Below are 21,180 nucleotides of genomic sequence, written 5' to 3' on the forward strand. Positions count from 1 at the left end.
GGAACCCCCGGCATCACATGACTCTCAGTATAAGACCTGTACAGGAACCCCCGGCATCACATGACTCTCAGTATAAGACCTGTACAGGAACCCCCGGCATCACATGACTCTCAGTATAAGACCTGTACAGGAACCTCAGGCACCACATGACTCTCAGTATAAGACCTGTACAGGAACCCCCGGCATCACATGACTCTCAGTATAAGACCTGTACAGGAACCCCCGGCATCACATGACTCTCAGTATAAGACCTGTACAGGAACCCCTGGCACCACATGACTCTCAGTATAAGACCTGTACAGGAACCTCAGGCACCACATGACTCTCAGTATAAGACCTGTACAGGAACCTCAGGCACCACATGACTCTCAGTATAAGACCTGTACAGGAACCCCCGGCATCACATGACTCTCAGTATAAGACCTGTACAGTAACCTCAGGCACCACATGACTCTCAGTATAAGACCTGTACAGGAACCCCCGGCATCACATGACTCTCAGTATAAGACCTGTACAGGAACCCCCGGCATCACATGACTCTCAGTATAAGACCTGTACAGGAATCTCAGGCACCACATGACTCTCAGTATAAGACCTGTACAGGAACCCCCGGCATCACATGACTCTCAGTATAAGACCTGTACAGGAACCCCCGGCACCACATGACTCTCAGTATAAGACCTGTACAGGAACCCCCGGCATCACATGACTCTCAGTATAAGACCTGTACAGGAACCCCCGGCATCACATGACTCTCAGTATAAGACCTGTACAGGAACCTCAGGCACCACATGACTCTCAGTATAAGACCTGTACAGGAACCCCCGGCATCACATGACTCTCAGTATAAGACCTGTACAGGAACCCCCGGCATCACATGACTCTCAGTATAAGACCTGTACAGGAACCCCCGGCATCACATGACTCTCAGTATAAGACCTGTACAGGAACCCCCGGCATCACATGACTCTCAGTATAAGACCTGTACAGGAACCCCCGGCATCACATGACTCTAAGTATAAGACCTGTACAGGAACCCCCGGCATCACATGACTCTCAGTATAAGACCTGTACAGGAACCCCCGGCATCACATGACTCTCAGTATAAGACCTGTACAGGAACCTCAGGCACCACAAGACTCTCAGTATGAGACCTGTACAGGAACCCCCGGCACCACTCGACTCTCAGTATTAGACCTGTACAGGAACCTCAGGCACCACATGACTCTCAGTATAAGACCTGTACAGGAACCCCCGGCACCACATGACTCTCAGTATAAGACCTGTACAGGAACCCCCGGCATCACATGACTCTCAGTATAAGACCTGTACAGGAACCTCAGGCACCACAAGACTCTCAGTATGAGACCTGTACAGGAACCCCCGGCACCACACGACTCTCAGTATTAGACCTGTACAGGAACCTCAGGCACCACATGACTCTCAGTATAAGACCTGTACAGGAACCCCCGGTACCACATGACTCTCAGTATTAGACCTGTACAGGAACCTCAGGCACCACATGACTCTCAGTATAAGACCTGTACAGGAACCCCCGGCACCACATGACTCTCAGTACAAGACCTGTACAGGAACCTCATCACCACATGACTCTCAGTATAAGGCCTGTACAGGAACCTCCGGCACCACATGACTCTCAGTATAAGACTTGTACAGGAACCTCCGGCACCACATGACTCTCAGTATAAGACTTGTACAGGAACCTCAGGCACCACATGACTCTCAGTATAAGACCTGTACAGGAACCCCCGGCACCACATGACTCTCAGTATAAGGCCTGTACAGGAACCTCCGGTACCACATGACTCTCAGTATAAGACCTGTACAGGAACCTCAGGCACCACATGACTCTCAGTATAAGACCTGTACAGGAACCCCCGGTACCACATGACTCTCAGTATAAGGCCTGTACAGGAACCTCCGGCACCACATGACTCTCAGTATAAGACCTGTACAGGAACCCCCGGCACCACATGACTCTCAGTATAAGACCTGTACAGGAACCTCAGGCACCACATGACTCTCAGTATGAGACCTGTACAGGAACCCCCGGCACAACATGACTCTCAGTATAAGACCTGTACAGGAACCCCCGGCACCACATGACTCTCAGTATAAGACCTGTACAGGAACCCCCGGCACCACATGACTCTCAGTATAAGACCTGTACAGGAACCCCGGCACCACATGACTCTCAGTATAAGACCTGTACAGGAACCTCAGGCACCACATGACTCTCAGTATAAGACCTGTACAGGAACCTCAGGCACCACATGACTCTCAGTATAAGACCTGTACAGGAACCCCCGGCACCACATGACTCTCAGTATAAGACCTGTACAGGAGCCTCAGGCACCACATGACTCTCAGTATGAGACCTGTACAGGAACCCCCGGCACAACATGACTCTCAGTATAAGACCTGTACAGGAACCCCCGGCACCACATGACTCTCAGTATAAGACCTGTACAGGAACCCCCGGCACCACATGACTCTCAGTATAAGACCTGTACAGGAACCCCCGGCACCACATGACTCTCAGTATAAGACCTGTACAGGAACCTCAGGCACCACATGACTCTCAGTATAAGACCTGTACAGGAACCCCCGGCACCACATGACTCTCAGTATAAGACCTGTACAGGAACCTCAGGCACCACATGACTCTCAGTATAAGACCTGTACAGGAACCCCCGGCACCACATGACTCTCAGTATAAGACCTGTACAGGAACCTCAGGCACCACATGACTCTCAGTATAAGACCTGTACAGGAACATCAGGCACCACATGACTCTCAGTATAAGACCTGTACAGGAACCTCAGGCACCACATGACTCTCAGTATAAGACCTGTACAGGAACCCCCGGCACCACATGACTCCCAGTATGAGACCTGTACAGGAACCCCCGGCACCACATGACTCTCAGTATAAGACCTGTACAGGAACCCCCGGCACCACATGACTCTCAGTATAAGACCTGTAAAGGAACCCCCGGCACCACATGACTCTCAGTATAAGACCTGTACAGGAACCTCCGGCACCACATGACTCTCAGTATAAGACCTGTACAGGAACCTCAGGCACCACATGACTCTCAGTATAAGACCTGTACAGGAACCTCAGGCACCACATGACTCTCAGTATAAGACCTGTACAGGAACCTCAGGCACCACATGACTCTCAGTATGAGACCTGTACAGGAACCCCCGGCACAACATGACTCTCAGTATAAGACCTGTACAGGAACCCCCGGCACCACATGACTCTCAGTATAAGACCTGTACAGGAACCCCCGGCACCACATGACTCTCAGTATAAGACCTGTACAGGAACCCCCGGCACCACATGACTCTCAGTATAAGACCTGTACAGGAACCTCAGGCACCACATGACTCTCAGTATAAGACCTGTACAGGAACCCCCGGCACCACATGACTCTCAGTATAAGACCTGTACAGGAACCTCAGGCACCACATGACTCTCAGTATAAGACCTGTACAGGAACCCCCGGCACCACATGACTCTCAGTATAAGACCTGTACAGGAACCTCAGGCACCACATGACTCTCAGTATAAGACCTGTACAGGAACATCAGGCACCACATGACTCTCAGTATAAGACCTGTACAGGAACCCCCGGCACCACATGACTCTCAGTATAAGACCTGTACAGGAACCTCAGGCACCACATGACTCTCAGTATAAGACCTGTACAGTAACCCCCGGCACCACATGACTCTCAGTATAAGACCTGTACAGGAACCCCCGGCATCACATGACTCTCAGTATAAGACCTGTACAGGAACCTCAGGCACCACATGACTCTCAGTATAAGACCTGTACAGGAACCCCCGGCATCACATGACTCTCAGTATAAGACCTGTACAGGAACCCCCGGCATCACATGACTCTCAGTATAAGACCTGTACAGGAACCCCTGGCACCACATGACTCTCAGTATAAGACCTGTACAGGAACCTCAGGCACCACATGACTCTCAGTATAAGACCTGTACAGGAACCTCAGGCACCACGTGACTCTCAGTATAAGACCTGTACAGGAACCCCCGGCATCACATGACTCTCAGTATAAGACCTGTACAGGAACCTCAGGCACCACATGACTCTCAGTATAAGACCTGTACAGGAACCCCCGGCATCACATGACTCTCAGTATAAGACCTGTACAGGAACCCCCGGCATCACATGACTCTCAGTATAAGACCTGTACAGGAACCTCAGGCACCACATGACTCTCAGTATAAGACCTGTACAGGAACCCCCGGCATCACATGACTCTCAGTATAAGACCTGTACAGGAACCCCCGGCATCACATGACTCTCAGTATAAGACCTGTACAGGAACCCCCGGCATCACATGACTCTCAGTATAAGACCTGTACAGGAACCCCCGGCATCACATGACTCTCAGTATAAGACCTGTACAGGAACCCCCGGCATCACATATCTCTCAGTATAAGACCTGTACAGGAACCCCCGGCATCACATGACTCTCAGTATAAGACCTGTACAGGAACCCCCGGCATCACATGACTCTCAGTATAAGACCTGTACAGGAACCCCCGGCATCACATGACTCTCAGTATAAGACCTGTACAGGAACCCCTGGCACCACATGACTCTCAGTATAAGACCTGTACAGGAACCTCAGGCACCACATGACTCTCAGTATAAGACCTGTACAGGAACCTCAGGCACCACATGACTCTCAGTATAAGACCTGTACAGGAACCTCAGGCACCACATGACTCTCAGTATAAGACCTGTACAGGAACCCCCGGCATCACATGACTCTCGGTATAAGACCTGTACAGGAACCCCCGGCATCACATGACTCTCAGTATAAGACCTGTACAGGAACCTCAGGCACCACATGACTCTCAGTATAAGACCTGTACAGGAACCCCCGGCATCACATGACTCTCGGTATAAGACCTGTACAGGAACCCCCGGCATCACATGACTCTCAGTATAAGACCTGTACAGGAACCTCAGGCACCACATGACTCTCAGTATAAGACCTGTACAGGAACCCCCGGCATCACATGACTCTCAGTATAAGACCTGTACAGGAACCCCCGGCATCACATGACTCTCAGTATAAGACCTGTACAGGAACCCCCGGCATCACATGACTCTCAGTATAAGACCTGTACAGGAACCTCAGGCACCACATGACTCTCAGTATAAGACCTGTACAGGAACCTCAGGCACCACATGACTCTCAGTATAAGACCTGTACAGGAACCCCCGGCATCACATGACTCTCAGTATAAGACCTGTACAGGAACCCCCGGCATCACATGACTCTCAGTATAAGACCTGTACAGGAACCCCCGGCATCACATGACTCTCAGTATAAGACCTGTACAGGAACCTCAGGCACCACATGACTCTCAGTATAAGACCTGTACAGGAACCCCCGGCATCACATGACTCTCAGTATAAGACCTGTACAGGAACCCCCGGCATCACATGACTCTCAGTATAAGACCTGTACAGGAACCCCCGGCACCACATGACTCTCAGTATAAGACCTGTACAGGAACCCCCGGCATCACATGACTCTCAGTATAAGACCTGTACAGGAACCCCCGGCATCACATGACTCTCAGTATAAGACCTGTACAGGAACCCCCGGCATCACATGACTCTCAGTATAAGACCTGTACAGGAACCTCAGGCACCACATGACTCTCAGTATAAGACCTGTACAGGAACCTCAGGCACCACATGACTCTCAGTATAGAGGTCAGCCTCACATCAAGGCACTTGGTATTTTTCCGTAGAGATCAAGCCTTGAGTAAACATTACCCAAACTCCTCTGGGCTGTCACACCCCCTCGGGTTAAACATCCTTTGGCCCATCTTTACGACCCCTTCACAAATGCAGTTTGTCACACACCCGTTCTTCTCTTAGACTAATGATGCAGATAAAATATCACTATTATGCAGATAAAATACATCACAGAAATATAATCATATATTCACATTTTATCACAGCATCGGACACGCCCTCTGCACCGGACACGCCCTCTGCATCTCGGACACGCCCTTTGCATCTCGGACACGGCCTCTGCACCGGACACGCCCTCTGCATCTCGGACACGCCCTCTGCATCTCGGACACGCCCTCTGCACCGGACACGCCCTCTGCATCTCGGACACGCCCTCTGCATCTCGGACACGCCCTCTGCATCGGACACGCCCTCTGCATCAGACACGCCCTCTGCACCGGACACGCCCTCTGCATTAGACACGCCCTCTGCATCAGACACGCCCTCTGCATCGGACACGCCCCCTGCACCGGACACGCCCTCTGCATTAGACACGCCCTCTGCATCGGACACGCCCTCTGCATCAGACACGCCCTCTGCACCGGACACGCCCTCTGTACCGACCACGCCCTCAAAGCTCTCAAGTGCACAGACTTTGTGTCTGATTTTAAAATCTAACTCTCAGACAGTTGGAAATGAGGCTCCTTAAAACTGTCTGCAATAGGCTCATGTTTATTAGCATAGCCACTAGCATTAGCATGCTATCGAGCGGTCAGTCCACTGGACGCTCCTGACCACTGGACGCTCCTGACCACTGGGACATACTGGACAAACTTTGACTTGAAGATGACACAGATTCTGATTTATCTCCAGCTCCAGTCGACATTTATAGAAACTGCATCGAGCTCAAACTCATCAAGAAACAATAAATGTAATTTAATGATGAATATTATAAACTCAATATAAAGTAATAACAGCAGCGTTTCACCCTCGCTGTGTGAAGGAGACGTTTCACCCTCGCTGTGTGAAGGAGACGTTTCACCCTCGCTGTGTGAAGGAGACGTTTCACCCTCGCTGTGTGAAGGAGACGTTTCACCTTCGCTGTGTGAAGGAGACGTTTCACCTTCGCTGTGTGAAGGAGACGTTTCACCCTCGTGTGTGAAGGAGACGTTTCACCCTCGTGTGTGAAGGAGACGTTTCACCCTCGCTGTGTGAAGGAGACGTTTCACCCTCGCTGTGTGAAGGAGACGTTTCACCCTCGCTGTGTGAAGGAGACGTTTCACCCTCGCTGTGTGAAGGAGACGTTTCACCCTCGCTGTGTGAAGGAGACGTTTCACCCTCGCTGTGTGAAGGAGACGTTTCACCCTCGCTGTGTGAAGGAGACGTTTCGCCCTGGTGTGTGAAGGAGATGTTTCACCCTGGTGTGTGAAGGAGACGTTTCACCCTCGCTGTGTGAAGGAGATGTTTCACCCTCGCTGTGTGAAGGAGACGTTTCACCCTAGTGTGTGAAGGAGACGTTTCACCTTTGTGTGTGAAGGAGACGTTTCACCCTCGTGTGTGTGAAGGAGACGTTTCACCCTCGTGTGTGAAGGAGACGTTTCACCCTCGTGTGTGAAGGAGACGTTTCACCCTCGTGTGTGTGAAGGAGACGTTTCACCCTCGTGTGTGAAGGAGACGTTTCACCCTCGCTGTGTGAAGGAGACGTTTCACCCTCGTGTGTGTGAAGGAGATGTTTCACCCTCTGTCCTGCTGCTGTCACACTCTACAACAAACACTGTCATATTCATGTGTAATTACTGCCGTGATCACATGACATGGTATTTATTTATTTATTTATTTATTTATTTATTTCAAACTTCCTATAAATGATCTGGTCTTTTCTTCTGGATCTATTGCGTTGCAACAATGGAATTTCCCCATGTGGGACAATAAAAGGATTATCTCATCTCATCTTATTTGGTTCAAAAGTCTCAAAATGAGGATCTTTTCTGCTCTTTTCTTTCTTGAACAGAACTTGACTCAGGTGTGCTCCGTCTCCATGGTAACCACACAAACAGCTGAGATTGTCACGTGACCTGAACTCTACACCTGAGTCACCTGACCGTCTGCTGCGTCCTGATTGGTCGAGAGAGGACTTTGAACCGAAGGATCAGAATTCGAGCCTCGGCTGTTTCTCTCACTCGCTCTGGACCCTCCTTGGACCAGGTTTAGACCGGGTTTAGACCGGGTTTAGTCCGGGTTTAGACTGGGTTTAGTCCGGGTTTAGTCCGGGTTTAGACTGGGTTTAGTCCGGGTTTAGACTGGGTTTGGTCCGGGTTTAGACTGGGTTTAGTCCGGGTTTAGTCCGGGTTTAGACCACGTTTTGACCAGGTTTAGTCCGGGTTTAGACTGGGTTTAGTCCGGGTTTAGACTGGGTTTGGTCCGGGTTTAGACTGGGTTTAGTCCGGGTTTAGTCCGGGTTTAGACCACGTTTTGACCAGGTTTAGTCCGGGTTTAGACTGGGTTTAGTCCGGGTTTAGTCCGGGTTTAGACCACGTTTTGACCAGGTTTAGTCCGGGTTTAGACTGGGTTTGGTCCGGGTTTAGACTGGGTTTAGTCCGGGTTTAGTCCGGGTTTAGACCACGTTTTGACCAGGTTTAGTCCGGGTTTAGACTGGGTTTAGACCGGGTTTAGTCCGGGTTTAGACCACGTTTTGACCAGGTTTAGTCCGGGTTTAGACTGGGTTTGGTCCGGGTTTAGACTGGGTTTAGTCCGGGTTTAGTCCGGGTTTAGACCACGTTTTGACCAGGTTTAGTCCGGGTTTAGACTGGGTTTGGTCCGGGTTTAGACTGGGTTTAGTCCGGGTTTAGTCCGGGTTTAGACCACGTTTTGACCAGGTTTAGTCCGGGTTTAGACTGGGTTTGGTCCGGGTTTAGACCGGGTTTAGACCACATTTAGACCGGGTATAGACCTGGTTAATGGACATTAAACAGGAAGACATGGAGTAAGCCCCACCCACAGACGGGTAAGCCCCACCCACAGGGTTACACTTTTGACATCACATTAGAACAGTTAAAGCTCCACTGTGGAACATTCACCACATCAGGTCTCAGGTCTCAGGTCTCAGGTCTCAGGTCTCAGGTCTCAGGTCTCAGGTCTCAGGTCTCAGGTCTCTGGTCTCAGGTCTGGTCTCTGGTCTCAGGTCTGGTCTCTGGTCTCTGGTCTCAGGTCTCAGGTCTGGTCTCAGGTCTGGTCTCTGGTCTCAGGTCTGGTCTCAGGTCTGGTCTCAGGTCTCAGGTCTCAGGTCTCAGGTCTCAGGTCTCAGGTCTCAGGTCTCAGGTCTCAGGTCTCAGGTCTCAGGTCTCAGGTCTCAGGTCTCAGGTCTCAGGTCTCAGGTCTGGTCTCAGGTCTCTGGTCTCAGGTCTCAGGTCTCAGGTCTCAGGTCTCAGGTCTCAGGTCTGGTCTCAGGTCTCTGGTCTCAGGTCTCAGGTCTCAGGTCTCAGGTCTCAGGTCTCAGGTCTCAGGTCTCAGGTCTCTGGTGTCAGGTCTCAGGTCTCAGGTCTCAGGTCTCAGGTCTCAGGTCTCAGGTCTCAGGTCTCAGGTCTCAGGTCTCAGGTCTCAGGTCTCAGGTCTCAGGTCTGGTCTCAGGTCTCAGGTCTCAGGTCTCAGGTCTCAGGTCTCAGGTCTCAGGTCTCAGGTCTCAGGTCTCAGGTCTCAGGTCTCAGGTCTCAGGTCTGGTCTCAGGTCTCTGGTCTCAGGTCTGGTCTCAGGTCTCTGGTCTCAGGTCTCAGGTCTCAGGTCTCAGGTCTCAGGTCTCAGGTCTCAGGTCTCAGGTCTCAGGTCTCAGGTCTCAGGTCTCAGGTCTCAGGTCTCTGGTGTCAGGTCTCAGGTCTCAGGTCTCTGGTCTCTGGTCTCAGGTCTCAGGTCTCAGGTCTCAGGTCTGGTCTCAGGTCTCAGGTCTGGTCTCAGGTCTCAGGTCTCAGGTCTGGTCTCAGGTCTCAGGTCTCAGGTCTGGTCTCAGGTCTCAGGTCTGGTCTCAGGTCTCAGGTCTCAGGTCTCAGGTCTCAGGTCTCAGGTCTCAGGTCTCAGGTCTCAGGTCTCAGGTCTCAGGTCTGGTCTCTGGTCTCTGGTCTCAGGTCTCAGGTCTCAGGTCTCAGGTCTGGTCTCAGGTCTCAGGTCTCAGGTCTCAGGTCTCAGGTCTCTGGTCTCTGGTCTGGTCTCAGGTCTCAGGTCTGGTCTCAGGTCTCAGGTCTCAGGTCTCAGGTCTCAGGTCTCAGGTCTGGTCTCTGGTCTCAGGTCTGGTCTCAGATCTCAGGTCTCAGGTCTGGTCTCTGGTCTGGTCTCAGGTCTCAGGTCTGGTCTCTGGTCTGGTCTCTGGTCTGGTCTCAGGTCTGGTCTCATGTCTCAGGTCTCAGGTCTCAGGTCTCAGGTCTGGTCTCAGGTCTCAGGTCTGGTCTCTGGTCTGGTCTCTGGTCTGGTCTCAGGTCTCAGATCTGGTCTCAGGTCTCAGGTCTCAGGTCTCAGGTCTGGTCTCAGGTCTCTGGTCTCTGGTCTCAGGTCTCAGGTCTCAGGTCTCAGGTCTCAGGTCTCAGGTCTCAGGTCTCAGGTCTCAGGTCTCAGGTCTCAGGTCTCAGGTCTCAGGTCTCAGGTCTCAGGTCTGGTCTCAGGTCTCAGGTCTCAGGTCTCAGGTCTGGTCTCAGGTCTCAGGTCTCAGGTCTCAGGTCTCAGGTCTCAGGTCTCAGGTCTCAGGTCTCAGGTCTCAGGTCTCAGGTCTCAGGTCTCAGGTCTGGTCTCAGGTCTCAGGTCTCAGGTTTCAGGTCTCAGGTCTCAGGTCTCAGGTCTCAGATCTCAGGTCTTGTCTCTGGTCTCAGGTCTTGTCTCTGGTCTCAGGTCTCAGGTCTCAGGTCTCAGGTCTCAGGTCTCAGGTCTCTGGTCTCTGGTCTCAGGTCTGGTCTCAGGTCTCAGGTCTCAGGTCTCAGGTCTTGTCTCTGGTCTCAGGTCTTGTCTCTGGTCTCAGGTCTCAGGTCTCAGGTCTCAGGTCTCAGGTCTCAGGTCTGGTCTCAGGTCTCAGGTCTCAGGTCTCAGGTCTCTGGTCTCTGGTCTCTGGTCTGGTCTCAGGTCTCAGGTCTCAGGTCTCAGGTCTCAGGTCTCAGGTCTCAGGTCTTGTCTCTGGTCTCAGGTCTCAGGTCTCAGGTCTCAGGTCTCAGGTCTCAGGTCTCAGGTCTCAGGTCTCTGGTCTCTGGTCTCAGGTCTGGTCTCTGGTCTCAGGTCTCAGGTCTGGTCTCTGGTCTGGTCTCAGGTCTCAGGTCTCAGGTCTCAGGTCTCAGGTCTCAGGTCTCAGGTCTCAGGTCTCAGGTCTCAGGTCTCAGGTCTCAGGTCTCAGGTCTCAGGTCTCAGGTCTCAGGTCTGGTCTCTGGTCTCAGGTCTCAGGTCTCAGGTCTGGTCTCAGGTCTGGTCTCAGGTCTGGTCTCTGGTCTCAGGTCTCAGGTCTCAGGTCTGGTCTCAGGTCTGGTCTCTGGTCTCAGGTCTCAGGTCTCAGGTCTCAGGTCTCAGGTCTCAGGTCTCAGGTCTCAGGTCTGGTCTCAGGTCTGGTCTCTGGTCTCAGGTCTCAGGTCTCAGGTCTGGTCTCAGGTCTGGTCTCTGGTCTCAGGTCTCAGGTCTGGTCTCTGGTCTCAGGTCTGGTCTCAGGTCTGGTCTCTGGTCTCTGGTCTCAGGTCTCAGGTCTGGTCTCTGGTCTCAGGTCTGGTCTCAGGTCTGGTCTCTGGTCTCAGGTCTGGTCTCAGGTCTGGTCTCTGGTCTCAGGTCTCAGGTCTCAGGTCTGGTCTCTGGTGTCAGGTCTCTGGTCTCAGGTCTGGTCTCTGGTCTCAGGTCTCAGGTCTGGTCTCAGGTCTCAGGTCTCAGGTCTGGTCTCTGGTCTCTGGTCTCAGGTCTCAGGTCTCAGGTCTCAGGTCTGGTCTCTGGTCTCTGGTCTCAGGTCTCAGGTCTCAGGTCTGGTCTCAGGTCTCAGGTCTCAGGTCTGGTCTCAGGTCTGGTCTCTGGTCTCAGGTCTCAGGTCTGGTCTCTGGTCTCAGGTCTGGTCTCAGGTCTGGTCTCTGGTCTCAGGTCTCAGGTCTGGTCTCTGGTGTCAGGTCTCAGGTCTCAGGTCTGGTCTCTGGTCTTGGTCATCAGATGGAGCGCTCTATCATTCGCCTGGTTCACTATCGGAGGCAGATCTTCTGCTTCTCGGTCCCTGACACGTGTCCCTGCTGCGGGGAGGAGCTAAAGGGGGCGCGGCTTACGGACGCACCTGTGAGCCTGCCCCGCCCCCTCAGTAATGCCCACAAGAGCAGGTGCAGCCTCGTCATCGCACCTGCCGAGAGCAACGCTAACAGGTGAGGAAACACCAGAGTGACAGGTGCTTCGTGTTCATCGTGTTCATCGTGTTCTTCGTGTTCTTCGTGTTCATCGTGTTCTTCGTGTTCTTCGTGTTCTTCGTGTTCTTCGTGTTCTTCGTGTTCATCGTGTTCTTCGTGTTCATCTTGTTCTTCGTGTTCTTCACCTTCATCACGTTCATCGTGTTCATCGTGTTCTTCGTGTTCTTCGTGTTCATCGTGTTCATCGTGTTCTTCGTGTTCTTCGTGTTCATCGTGTTCATCATGTTCATCGTGTTCTTCGTGTTCTTCGTGTTCATCGTGTTCTTCGTGTTCATCGTGTTCTTCGTGTTCATCGTGTTCTTCGTGTTCTTCGTGTTCTTCGTGTTCATCGTGTTCTTCGTGTTCTTCGTGTTCATCGTGTTCTTCGTGTTCATCGTGTTCTTCGTGTTCATCGTGTTCTTCGTGTTCTTCGTGTTCATTGTGTTCTTGGTGTTCTTCGTGTTCTTCGTGTTCTTCACCTTCTTCACGTTCATCGTGTTCATCGTGTTCATCGTGTTCATCGTGTTCTTCGTGTTCTTCGTGTTCATCGTGTTCATCTTGTTCTTCGTGTTCTTCGCGTTCTTCACGTTCATCGCATTCATCGTGTTCATCGTGTTCTTCGTGTTCTTCGTGTTCTTCGCGTTCTTCGTGTTCTTCACCTTCTTCACGTTCATCGTGTTCATCGTGTTCTTCGTGTTCATCACGTTCATCGTGTTCATCGTGTTCTTCGTGTTCTTCGTGTTCGTCGTGTTCGTCGTGTTCGTCGTGTTCTTCGTGTTCATCGTGTTCTTCGTGTTCTTCGTGTTCATCGTGTTCATCGTGTTCTTCGTGTTCATCGTGTTCATCGTGTTCTTCGTGTTCTTCGTGTTCATCGTGTTCTTCGTGTTCTTCGTGTTCATCGTGTTCTTCGTGTTCTTCGTGTTCATCGTGTTCTTCGTGTTCATCGTGTTCATCACGTTCATCGTGTTCATCGTGTTCATCGCGTTCATCGCGTTCATCGTGTTCTTCGTGTTCATCGTGTTCTTCGTGTTCTTCGTGTTCTTCGTGTTCTTTGTGTTCATCGTGTTCATCTTGTTCTTCGTGTTCTTCGTGTTCTTCGTGTTTGTCGTGTTCGTCGTGTTCGTCGTTCTTCGTGTTCATCGTGTTCTTCGTGTTCTTCGTGTTCTTCGTGTTCATCGTGTTCATCGTGTTCTTCGTGTTCTTCGTGTTCTTCGTGTTCATCTTGTTCTTCGTGTACTTTGTGTTCTTCGTGTTCATCGTGTTCTTCGTGTTCTTCGTGTACTTTGTGTTCTTCGTTTACATCGTGTTCTTCGTGTTCATCGTGTTCTTCGTGTTCTTCACCTTCATCACGTTCATCGTGTTCATCGTGTTCATCGTGTTCTTCGTGTTCTTCGTGTTCTTCGTGTTCTTCGTGTTCATCTTGTTCTTCGTGTACTTTGTGTTCTTCGTGTTCTTCGTGTTCATCGTGTTCTTCGTGTTCTTCACCTTCATCACGTTCATCGTGTTCATCGTGTTCTTCGTGTTCTTCGTGTTCTTCGTGTTCATCGTGTTCATCGTGTTCTTCGTGTTCTTCGTGTTCATCGTGTTCATCGTGTTCATCGTGTTCTTCGTGTTCTTCGTGTTCATCGTGTTCTTCGTGTTCATCGTGTTCTTCGTGTTCATCGTGTTCTTCGTGTTCATCGTGTTCTTCGTGTTCTTCGTGTTCATCGTGTTCTTCGTGTTCATCGTGTTCTTCGTGTTCATCGTGTTCTTCGTGTTCTTCGTGTTCATTGTGTTCTTGGTGTTCATCACGTTCATCGTGTTCTTCGTGTTCTTCGTGTTCTTCGTGTTCTTCGCGTTCTTCGTGTTCTTCGTGTTCTTCACCTTCTTCACGTTCATCGTGTTCATCGTGTTCATCGTGTTCATCGTGTTCATCGTGTTCTTCGTGTTCTTCGTGTTCATCGTGTTCATCTTGTTCTTCGTGTTCTTCGCGTTCTTCACGTTCATCGCGTTCATCGCGTTCATCGTGTTCTTCGTGTTCTTCGTGTTCTTCGCGTTCTTCGTGTTCTTCACCTTATTCACGTTCATCGTGTTCATCGTGTTCTTCGTGTTCATCACGTTCATCGTGTTCATCGTGTTCTTCGTGTTCTTCGTGTTCGTCGTGTTCGTCGTGTTCGTCGTGTTCTTCGTGTTCATCGTGTTCTTCGTGTTCTTCGTGTTCATCGTGTTCATCGTGTTCTTCGTGTTCATCGTGTTCATCGTGTTCTTCGTGTTCTTCGTGTTCATCGTGTTCTTCGTGTTCTTCGTGTTCATCGTGTTCTTCGTGTTCATCGTGTTCTTCGTGTTCATCGTGTTCATCGTGTTCATCACGTTCATCGTGTTCATCGTGTTCATCGTGTTCATCGTGTTCATCGTGTTCTTCGTGTTCATCGTGTTCTTCGTGTTCTTCACCTTCTTCACCTTCTTCACGTTCATCGTGTTCATCGTGTTCATCGCGTTCATCGTGTTCATCGTGTTTTTCGTGTTCTTCGTGTTCATCGTGTTTATCGTGTTCATTGTGTTCATCGTGTTCTTCGTGTTCATCGTGTTCTTCGTGTTCTTCGTGTTCTTCGTGTTCTTCGTGTTCATCGTGTTCATCTTGTTCTTCGTGTTCTTCGTGTTCTTCGTGTTTGTCGTGTTCGTCGTGTTCGTCGTGTTCGTCGTTCTTCGTGTTCATCGTGTTCTTCGTGTTCTTCGTGTTCATCGTGTTTATCGTGTTCTTCGTGTTCATCGTGTTCTTCGTGTTCTTCGTGTTCATCGTGTTCTTCGTGTTCATCGTGTTCTTCGTGTTCATCGTGTTCATCGTGTTCATCACGTTCATCGTGTTCATCGTGTTCATCGTGTTCATCGTGTTCTTCGTGTTCTTCGTGTTCATCGTGTTCATCTTGTTCTTCGTGTTCATCGTGTTCTTCGTGTTCTTCACCTTCTTCACCTTCTTCACGTTCATCGTGTTCATCGTGTTCATCGCGTTCATCGTGTTCATCGTGTTTTTCGTGTTCTTCGTGTTCATCGTGTTTATCGTGTTCATCGTGTTCATCGTGTTCTTCGTGTTCATCGTGTTCTTCGTGTTCTTCGTGTTCTTCGTGTTCTTCGTGTTCATCGTGTTCATCTTGTTCTTCGTGTTCTTCGTGTTCTTCGTGTTCTTCGTGTTCATCGTGTTCATCTTGTTCTTCGTGTTCTTCGTGTTTGTCGTGTTCGTCGTGTTCGTCGTTCTTCGTGTTCATCGTGTTCTTCGTGTTCTTCGTGTTCATCGTGTTTATCGTGTTCTTCGTGTTCATCGTGTTCTTCGTGTTCTTCGTGTTCATCGTGTTCTTCGTCGTTCTTCGTGTTCATCGTGTTCTTCGTGTTCTTCGTGTTCATCGTGTTTATCGTGTTCTTCGTGTTCATCGTGTTCTTCGTGTTCTTCGTGTTCATCGTGTTCTTCGTGTTCTTCGTGTTCATCGTGTTCTTCGTGTTCTTCGTGTTCATCGTGTTCTTCGTGTTCTTCGTGTTCTTCGTGTTCATCGTGTTCTTCGTGTTTATCGCGTTCATTGTGTTCATCGTGTTCATCGTGTTCTTCGTGTTCATCGTGTTCTTCGTGTTCTTGGCGTTCTTCGCGTTCTTCACGTTCATCGGGTTCATCGTGTTCATCGTGTTCTTCGTGTTCTTCGTGTTCATCTTGTTCTTCGTGTTCTTCGTGTTCATCGTGTTCATCGTGTTCTTCGTGTTCGTCGTGTTCGTCGTGTTCGTCGTGTTCTTCGTGTTCATCGTGTTCATCGTGTTCATCGTGTTCTTCGTGTTCTTCGTGTTCATCGTGTTTATCGTGTTCATCGTGTTCTTCGTGTTCTTCGTGTTCTTCGTGTTCATCGTGTTCATCGTGTTCTTCGTGTTCATCGTGTTCTTCGTGTTCATCGTGTTCTTCGTGTTCTTCGTGTTCTTCGTGTTCATCTTGTTCTTCGTGTTCTTCGTGTTCTTCGTGTTCATCGTGTTCATCGTGTTCTTCGTGTTCTTCGTGTTCTTCGTGTTCATCGTGTTCTTCGTGTTCATCGTGTTCTTCGTGTTCTTCGTGTTCTTCGTGTTCATCTTGTTCTTCGTGTTCTTCGTGTTCTTCGTGTTCATCGTGTTCATCGTGTTCTTCACCTTCTTCACCTTCTTCACGTTCATCGTGTTCATCGTGTTCATCGCGTTCATCGTGTTCATCGTGTTTTTCGTGTTCTTCGTGTTCATCGTGTTTATCGTGTTCATCGTGTTCATCGTGTTCTTCGTGTTCATCGTGTTCTTCGTGTTCTTCGTGTTCTTCGTGTTCTTCGTGTTCATCGTGTTCATCTTGTTCTTCGTGTTCTTCGTGTTCTTCGTGTTTGTCGTGTTCGTCGTGTTCGTCGTTCTTCGTGTTCATCGTGTTCTTCGTGTTCTTCGTGTTCATCGTGTTTATCGTGTTCTTCGTGTTCATCGTGTTCTTCGTGTTCTTCGTGTTCATCGTGTTCTTCGTGTTCTTCGTGTTCTTCGTGTTCTTCGTGTTTTTCGTGTTCTTCACCTTATTCACGTTCATCGTGTTCATCGTGTTCTTCGTGTTCATCACGTTCATCGTGTTCATCGTGTTCTTCGTGTTCTTCGTGTTCGTCGTGTTCGTCGTGTTCGTCGTGTTCGTCGTGTTCGTCGTGTTCTTCGTGTTCATCGTGTTCATCGTGTTCATCGTGTTCATTGTGTTCATCGTGTTCTTCGTGTTCTTCGTGTTCTTCGTGTTCATCGTGTTCTTCGTGTTCATCGTGTTCTTCGTGTTCATCGTGTTCATCGTGTTCATCACGTTCATCGTGTTCATCGTGTTCATCGTGTTCATCGTGTTCATCGTGTTCTTCGTGTTCTTCGTGTTCATCGTGTTCATCTTGTTCTTCGTGTTCATCGTGTTCTTCGTGTTCTTCACCTTCTTCACCTTCTTCACGTTCATCGTGTTCATCGTGTTCATCGCGTTCATCGTGTTCATCGTGTTTTTCGTGTTCTTCGTGTTCATCGTGTTTATCGTGTTCATCGTGTTCATCGTGTTCTTCGTGTTCATCGTGTTCTTCGTGTTCTTCGTGTTCTTCGTGTTCTTCGTGTTCATCGTGTTCATCTTGTTCTTCGTGTTCTTCGTGTTCTTCGTGTTCTTCGTGTTCATCGTGTTCATCTTGTTCTTCGTGTTCTTCGTGTTCTTCGTGTTTGTCGTGTTCGTCGTGTTCGTCGTTCTTCGTGTTCATCGTGTTCTTCGTGTTCTTCGTGTTCATCGTGTTTATCGTGTTCTTCGTGTTCATCGTGTTCTTCGTGTTCTTCGTGTTCATCGTGTTCTTCGTCGTTCTTCGTGTTCATCGTGTTCTTCGTGTTCTTCGTGTTCATCGTGTTTATCGTGTTCTTCGTGTTCATCGTGTTCTTCGTGTTCTTCGTGTTCATCGTGTTCTTCGTGTTCTTCGTGTTCATCGTGTTCTTCGTGTTCTTCGTGTTCATCGTGTTCTTCGTGTTCTTCGTGTTCTTCGTGTTCATCGTGTTCTTCGTGTTTATCGCGTTCATTGTGTTCATCGTGTTCATCGTGTTCTTCGTGTTCATCGTGTTCTTCGTGTTCTTGGCGTTCTTCGCGTTCTTCACGTTCATCGGGTTCATCGTGTTCATCGTGTTCTTCGTGTTCTTCGTGTTCATCTTGTTCTTCGTGTTCTTCGTGTTCATCGTGTTCTTCGTGTTCATCGTGTTCTTCGTGTTCTTCGTGTTCGTCGTGTTCGTCGTGTTCGTCGTGTTCTTCGTGTTCATCGTGTTCATCGTGTTCATCGTGTTCTTCGTGTTCTTCGTGTTCTTCGTGTTCATCGTGTTTATCGTGTTCATCGTGTTCTTCGTGTTCTTCGTGTTCTTCGTGTTCATCGTGTTCATCGTGTTCTTCGTGTTCATCGTGTTCTTCGTGTTCATCGTGTTCTTCGTGTTCTTCGTGTTCTTCGTGTTCATCTTGTTCTTCGTGTTCTTCGTGTTCTTCGTGTTCATCGTGTTCATCGTGTTCTTCGTGTTCTTCGTGTTCTTCGTGTTCATCGTGTTCTTCGTGTTTATCGTGTTCTTCGTGTTCTTCGTGTTCTTCGTGTTCATCTTGTTCTTCGTGTTCTTCGTGTTCTTCGTGTTCATCGTGTTCATCGTGTTCTTCGTGTTCTTCGTGTTCTTCGTGTTCATCGTGTTCTTCGTGTTCATCGTTTTCTTCGTGTTCTTCGTGTTCATTGTGTTCATCGTGTTCTTCGTGTTCTTCGTGTTCTTCGTGTTCATCGTGTTCATCTTGTTCTTCGTGTTCATCGTGCTCTTCGTGTTCTTCGTGTTCTTCGTGTTCATCACGTTCATCGTGTTCATCGTGTTCATCGTGTTCTCCGTGTTCTTCGTGTTCTTCGTGTTCATCGTGTTCATCCTGTTCATCGTGTTCTTCGTGTTCGTCGTGTTCGTCGTGTTCGTCGTGTTCTTCGTGTTCATCGTGTTCATCGTGTTCTTCGTGTTCTTCGTGTTCATCGTGTTCATCGTGTTCTTCGTGTTCTTCGTGTTCTTCGTGTTCTTCGTGTTCATCGTGTTCTTCGTGTTCTTCGTGTTCGTCGTGTTCGTCGTGTTCTTCGTGTTCTTCGTGTTCTTCGTGTTCTTTTTGTTCATCTTGTTCTTCGTGTTCTTCGTGTTCTTCGTGTTCATCGTGTTCTTCGTGTTCTTCGTGTTCTTCGTGTTCTTCGTGTTCATCGTGTTCTTCGTGTTCATCTTGTTCTTCGTGTTCATCGTGTTCTTCGTGTTCTTCGTGTTCTTCGTGTTCATCGTGTTCATCTTGTTCTTCGTGTTCTTCGTGTTCTTCGTGTTCTTCGTGTTCTTTTTGTTCATCTTGTTCTTCGAGTTCTTTGTGTTCTTCGTGTTCATCGTGTTCTTTTTGTTCTTCGTGTTCTTCGTGTTCTTCGTGTTCTTTGTGTTCATCGTGTTCTTCGTGTTCTTCGTGTTCTTCCTGTTCTTCCTGTTCTTCCTGTTCTTCGTGTTCTTCGTGTTCTTCGTGTTCTTTGTGTTCTTCGTGTTCATTGTGTTCATCGTGTTCATCGTGTTCTTCGTGTTCTTCGTGTTCTTCGTGTTCTTCGTGTTCTTCATGTTCATCTTGTTCTTCGTGTTCTTCGTGTTCATCGTGTTCTTCGTGTTCTTCGTGTTCTTCGTGTTCTTAGTGCTCTTAGTGCTCTTTGTGTTCATCGTGTTCATCGTGTTCATTGTGTTCATCGTGTTCTTCGTGTTCTTCGTGTTCTTCGTGTTCATCGTGTTCTTCGTGTTCATCGTGCTCTTCGTGTTCTTCGTGTTCTTCGTGTTCATCACATTCATCGTGTTCATCGTGTTCATCGTGTTCTTCGTGTTCTTCGTGTTCATCGTGTTCATCGTGTTCTTCGTGTTCGTCGTGTTCGTCGTGTTCTTCGTGTTCATCGTGTTCATCGTGTTCTTCGTGTTCTTCGTGTTCTTCGTGTTCATCGTGTTCTTCGTGTTCTTCGTGTTCATCGTGTTCTTCGTGTTCTTCGTGTTCTTCGTGTTCATCGTGTTCATCGTGTTCTTCGTGTTCTTCGTGTTCTTCGTGTTCTTCGTGTTCATCGTGTTCTTCGTGTTCTTCGTGTTCGTCGTGTTCGTCGTGTTCTTCGTGTTCTTCGTGTTCTTCGTGTTCTTTTTGTTCATCGTGTTCATCGTGTTCTTTGTGTTCATCTTGTTCTTCGTGTTCTTCGTATTCTTCGTGTTCATCGTGTTCTTCGTGTTCTTCGTGTTCTTCGTGTTCTTTGTGTTCATCGTGTTCATCGTGTTCTTCGTGTTCATCTTGTTCTTCGTGTTCATCGTGTTCTTCGTGTTCTTCGTGTTCTTCGTGTTCATCGTGTTCATCTTGTTCTTCGTGTTCTTCGTGTTCTTCGTGTTCTTCGTGTTCTTCGTGTTCTTTTTGTTCATCTTGTTCTTCGAGTTCTTTGTGTTCTTCGTGTTCATCGTGTTCTTTGTGTTCTTCGTGTTCTTCGTGTTCTTCCTGTTCTTCGTGTTCTTCGTGTTCTTCGTGTTCTTTGTGTTCTTCGTGTTCATTGTGTTCATCGTGTTCATCGTGTTCTTCGTGTTCTTCGTGTTCTTCGTGTTCTTCGTGTTCTTCATGTTCATCTTGTTCTTCGTGTTCTTCGTGTTCATCGTGTTCTTCGTGTTCTTCGTGTTCTTCGTGTTCATCGTGTTCTTCGTGTTCTTCGTGTTCATCGTGTTCTTCGTGTTCATCGTGTTCTTCGTGTTCATCGTGTTCTTCGTGTTCTCCGTGTTCATTGTGTTCTTGGTGTTCATCACGTTCATCGTGTTCTTCGTGTTCTTCGTGTTCTTCGTGTTCTTCGCGTTCTTCGTGTTCTTCGTGTTCTTCACCTTCTTCACGTTCATCGTGTTCATCGTGTTCATCGTGTTCATCGTGTTCATCTTGTTCTTCGTGTTCTTCGCGTTCTTCACGTTCATCGCGTTCATCGTGTTCATCGTGTTCTTCGTGTTCTTCGTGTTCTTCGCGTTCTTCGTGTTCTTCGTGTTCTTCACCTTCTTCACGTTCATCGTGTTCATCGTGTTCTTCGTGTTCATCACGTTCATCGTGTTCATCGTGTTCTTCGTGTTCTTCGTGTTCGTCGTGTTCGTCGTGTTCGTCGTGTTCTTCGTGTTCATCGTGTTCTTCGTGTTCTTCGTGTTCATCGTGTTCATCGTGTTCTTCGTGTTCATCGTGTTCATCGTGTTCTTCGTGTTCTTCGTGTTCATCGTGTTCTTCGTGTTCTTCGTGTTCATCGTGTTCTTCGTGTTCATCGTGTTCTTCGTGTTCATCGTGTTCTTCGTGTTCATCGTGTTCTTCGGGTTCTTCGTGTTCATCGTGTTCTTCGTGTTCATCGTGTTCATCGTGTTCTTCGTGTTCATCACGTTCATCGTGTTCTTCGTGTTCTTCGTGTTCTTCGTGTTCTTTGCGTTCTTCGTGTTCTTCGTGTTCTTCGTGTTCTTCGTGTTCT

General features: G+C 48.9%; 1 protein-coding gene and 1 long non-coding RNA gene across 2 annotated transcripts in view; both read left to right on the forward strand.

Annotated features, from left to right (window-relative positions):
- Positions 1 to 9,980: 9,980 nt before the first annotated feature.
- LOC140354825 (uncharacterized) lies at positions 9,981 to 11,108 on the forward strand. Its single transcript, XR_011925996.1, has 3 exons — positions 9,981 to 10,014; positions 10,069 to 10,282; positions 11,067 to 11,108. It is a non-coding gene; the product is annotated as an uncharacterized lncRNA (long non-coding RNA).
- Positions 11,109 to 11,960: 852 nt separating this feature from the next.
- The window catches only part of LOC140354823 (MKRN2 opposite strand protein-like), a 54,528-nt gene continuing 45,308 nt past the window's right edge, over positions 11,961 to 21,180 (forward strand). The window contains exon 1 of the mRNA XM_072440065.1: positions 11,961 to 12,169. Within this exon, the coding sequence (XP_072296166.1) occupies positions 11,967 to 12,169 (203 nt within the window). The 5' untranslated portion in view covers positions 11,961 to 11,966. The remainder of the gene's footprint in view (positions 12,170 to 21,180) is intronic.

Source organism: Eucyclogobius newberryi, unplaced genomic scaffold, assembly GCF_026437365.1.
Source record: "Eucyclogobius newberryi isolate DKJ021-1_F unplaced genomic scaffold, fEucNew1.0.hap1 SCAF_11, whole genome shotgun sequence".
Lineage (NCBI taxonomy): Eukaryota > Metazoa > Chordata > Actinopteri > Gobiiformes > Gobiidae > Eucyclogobius > Eucyclogobius newberryi.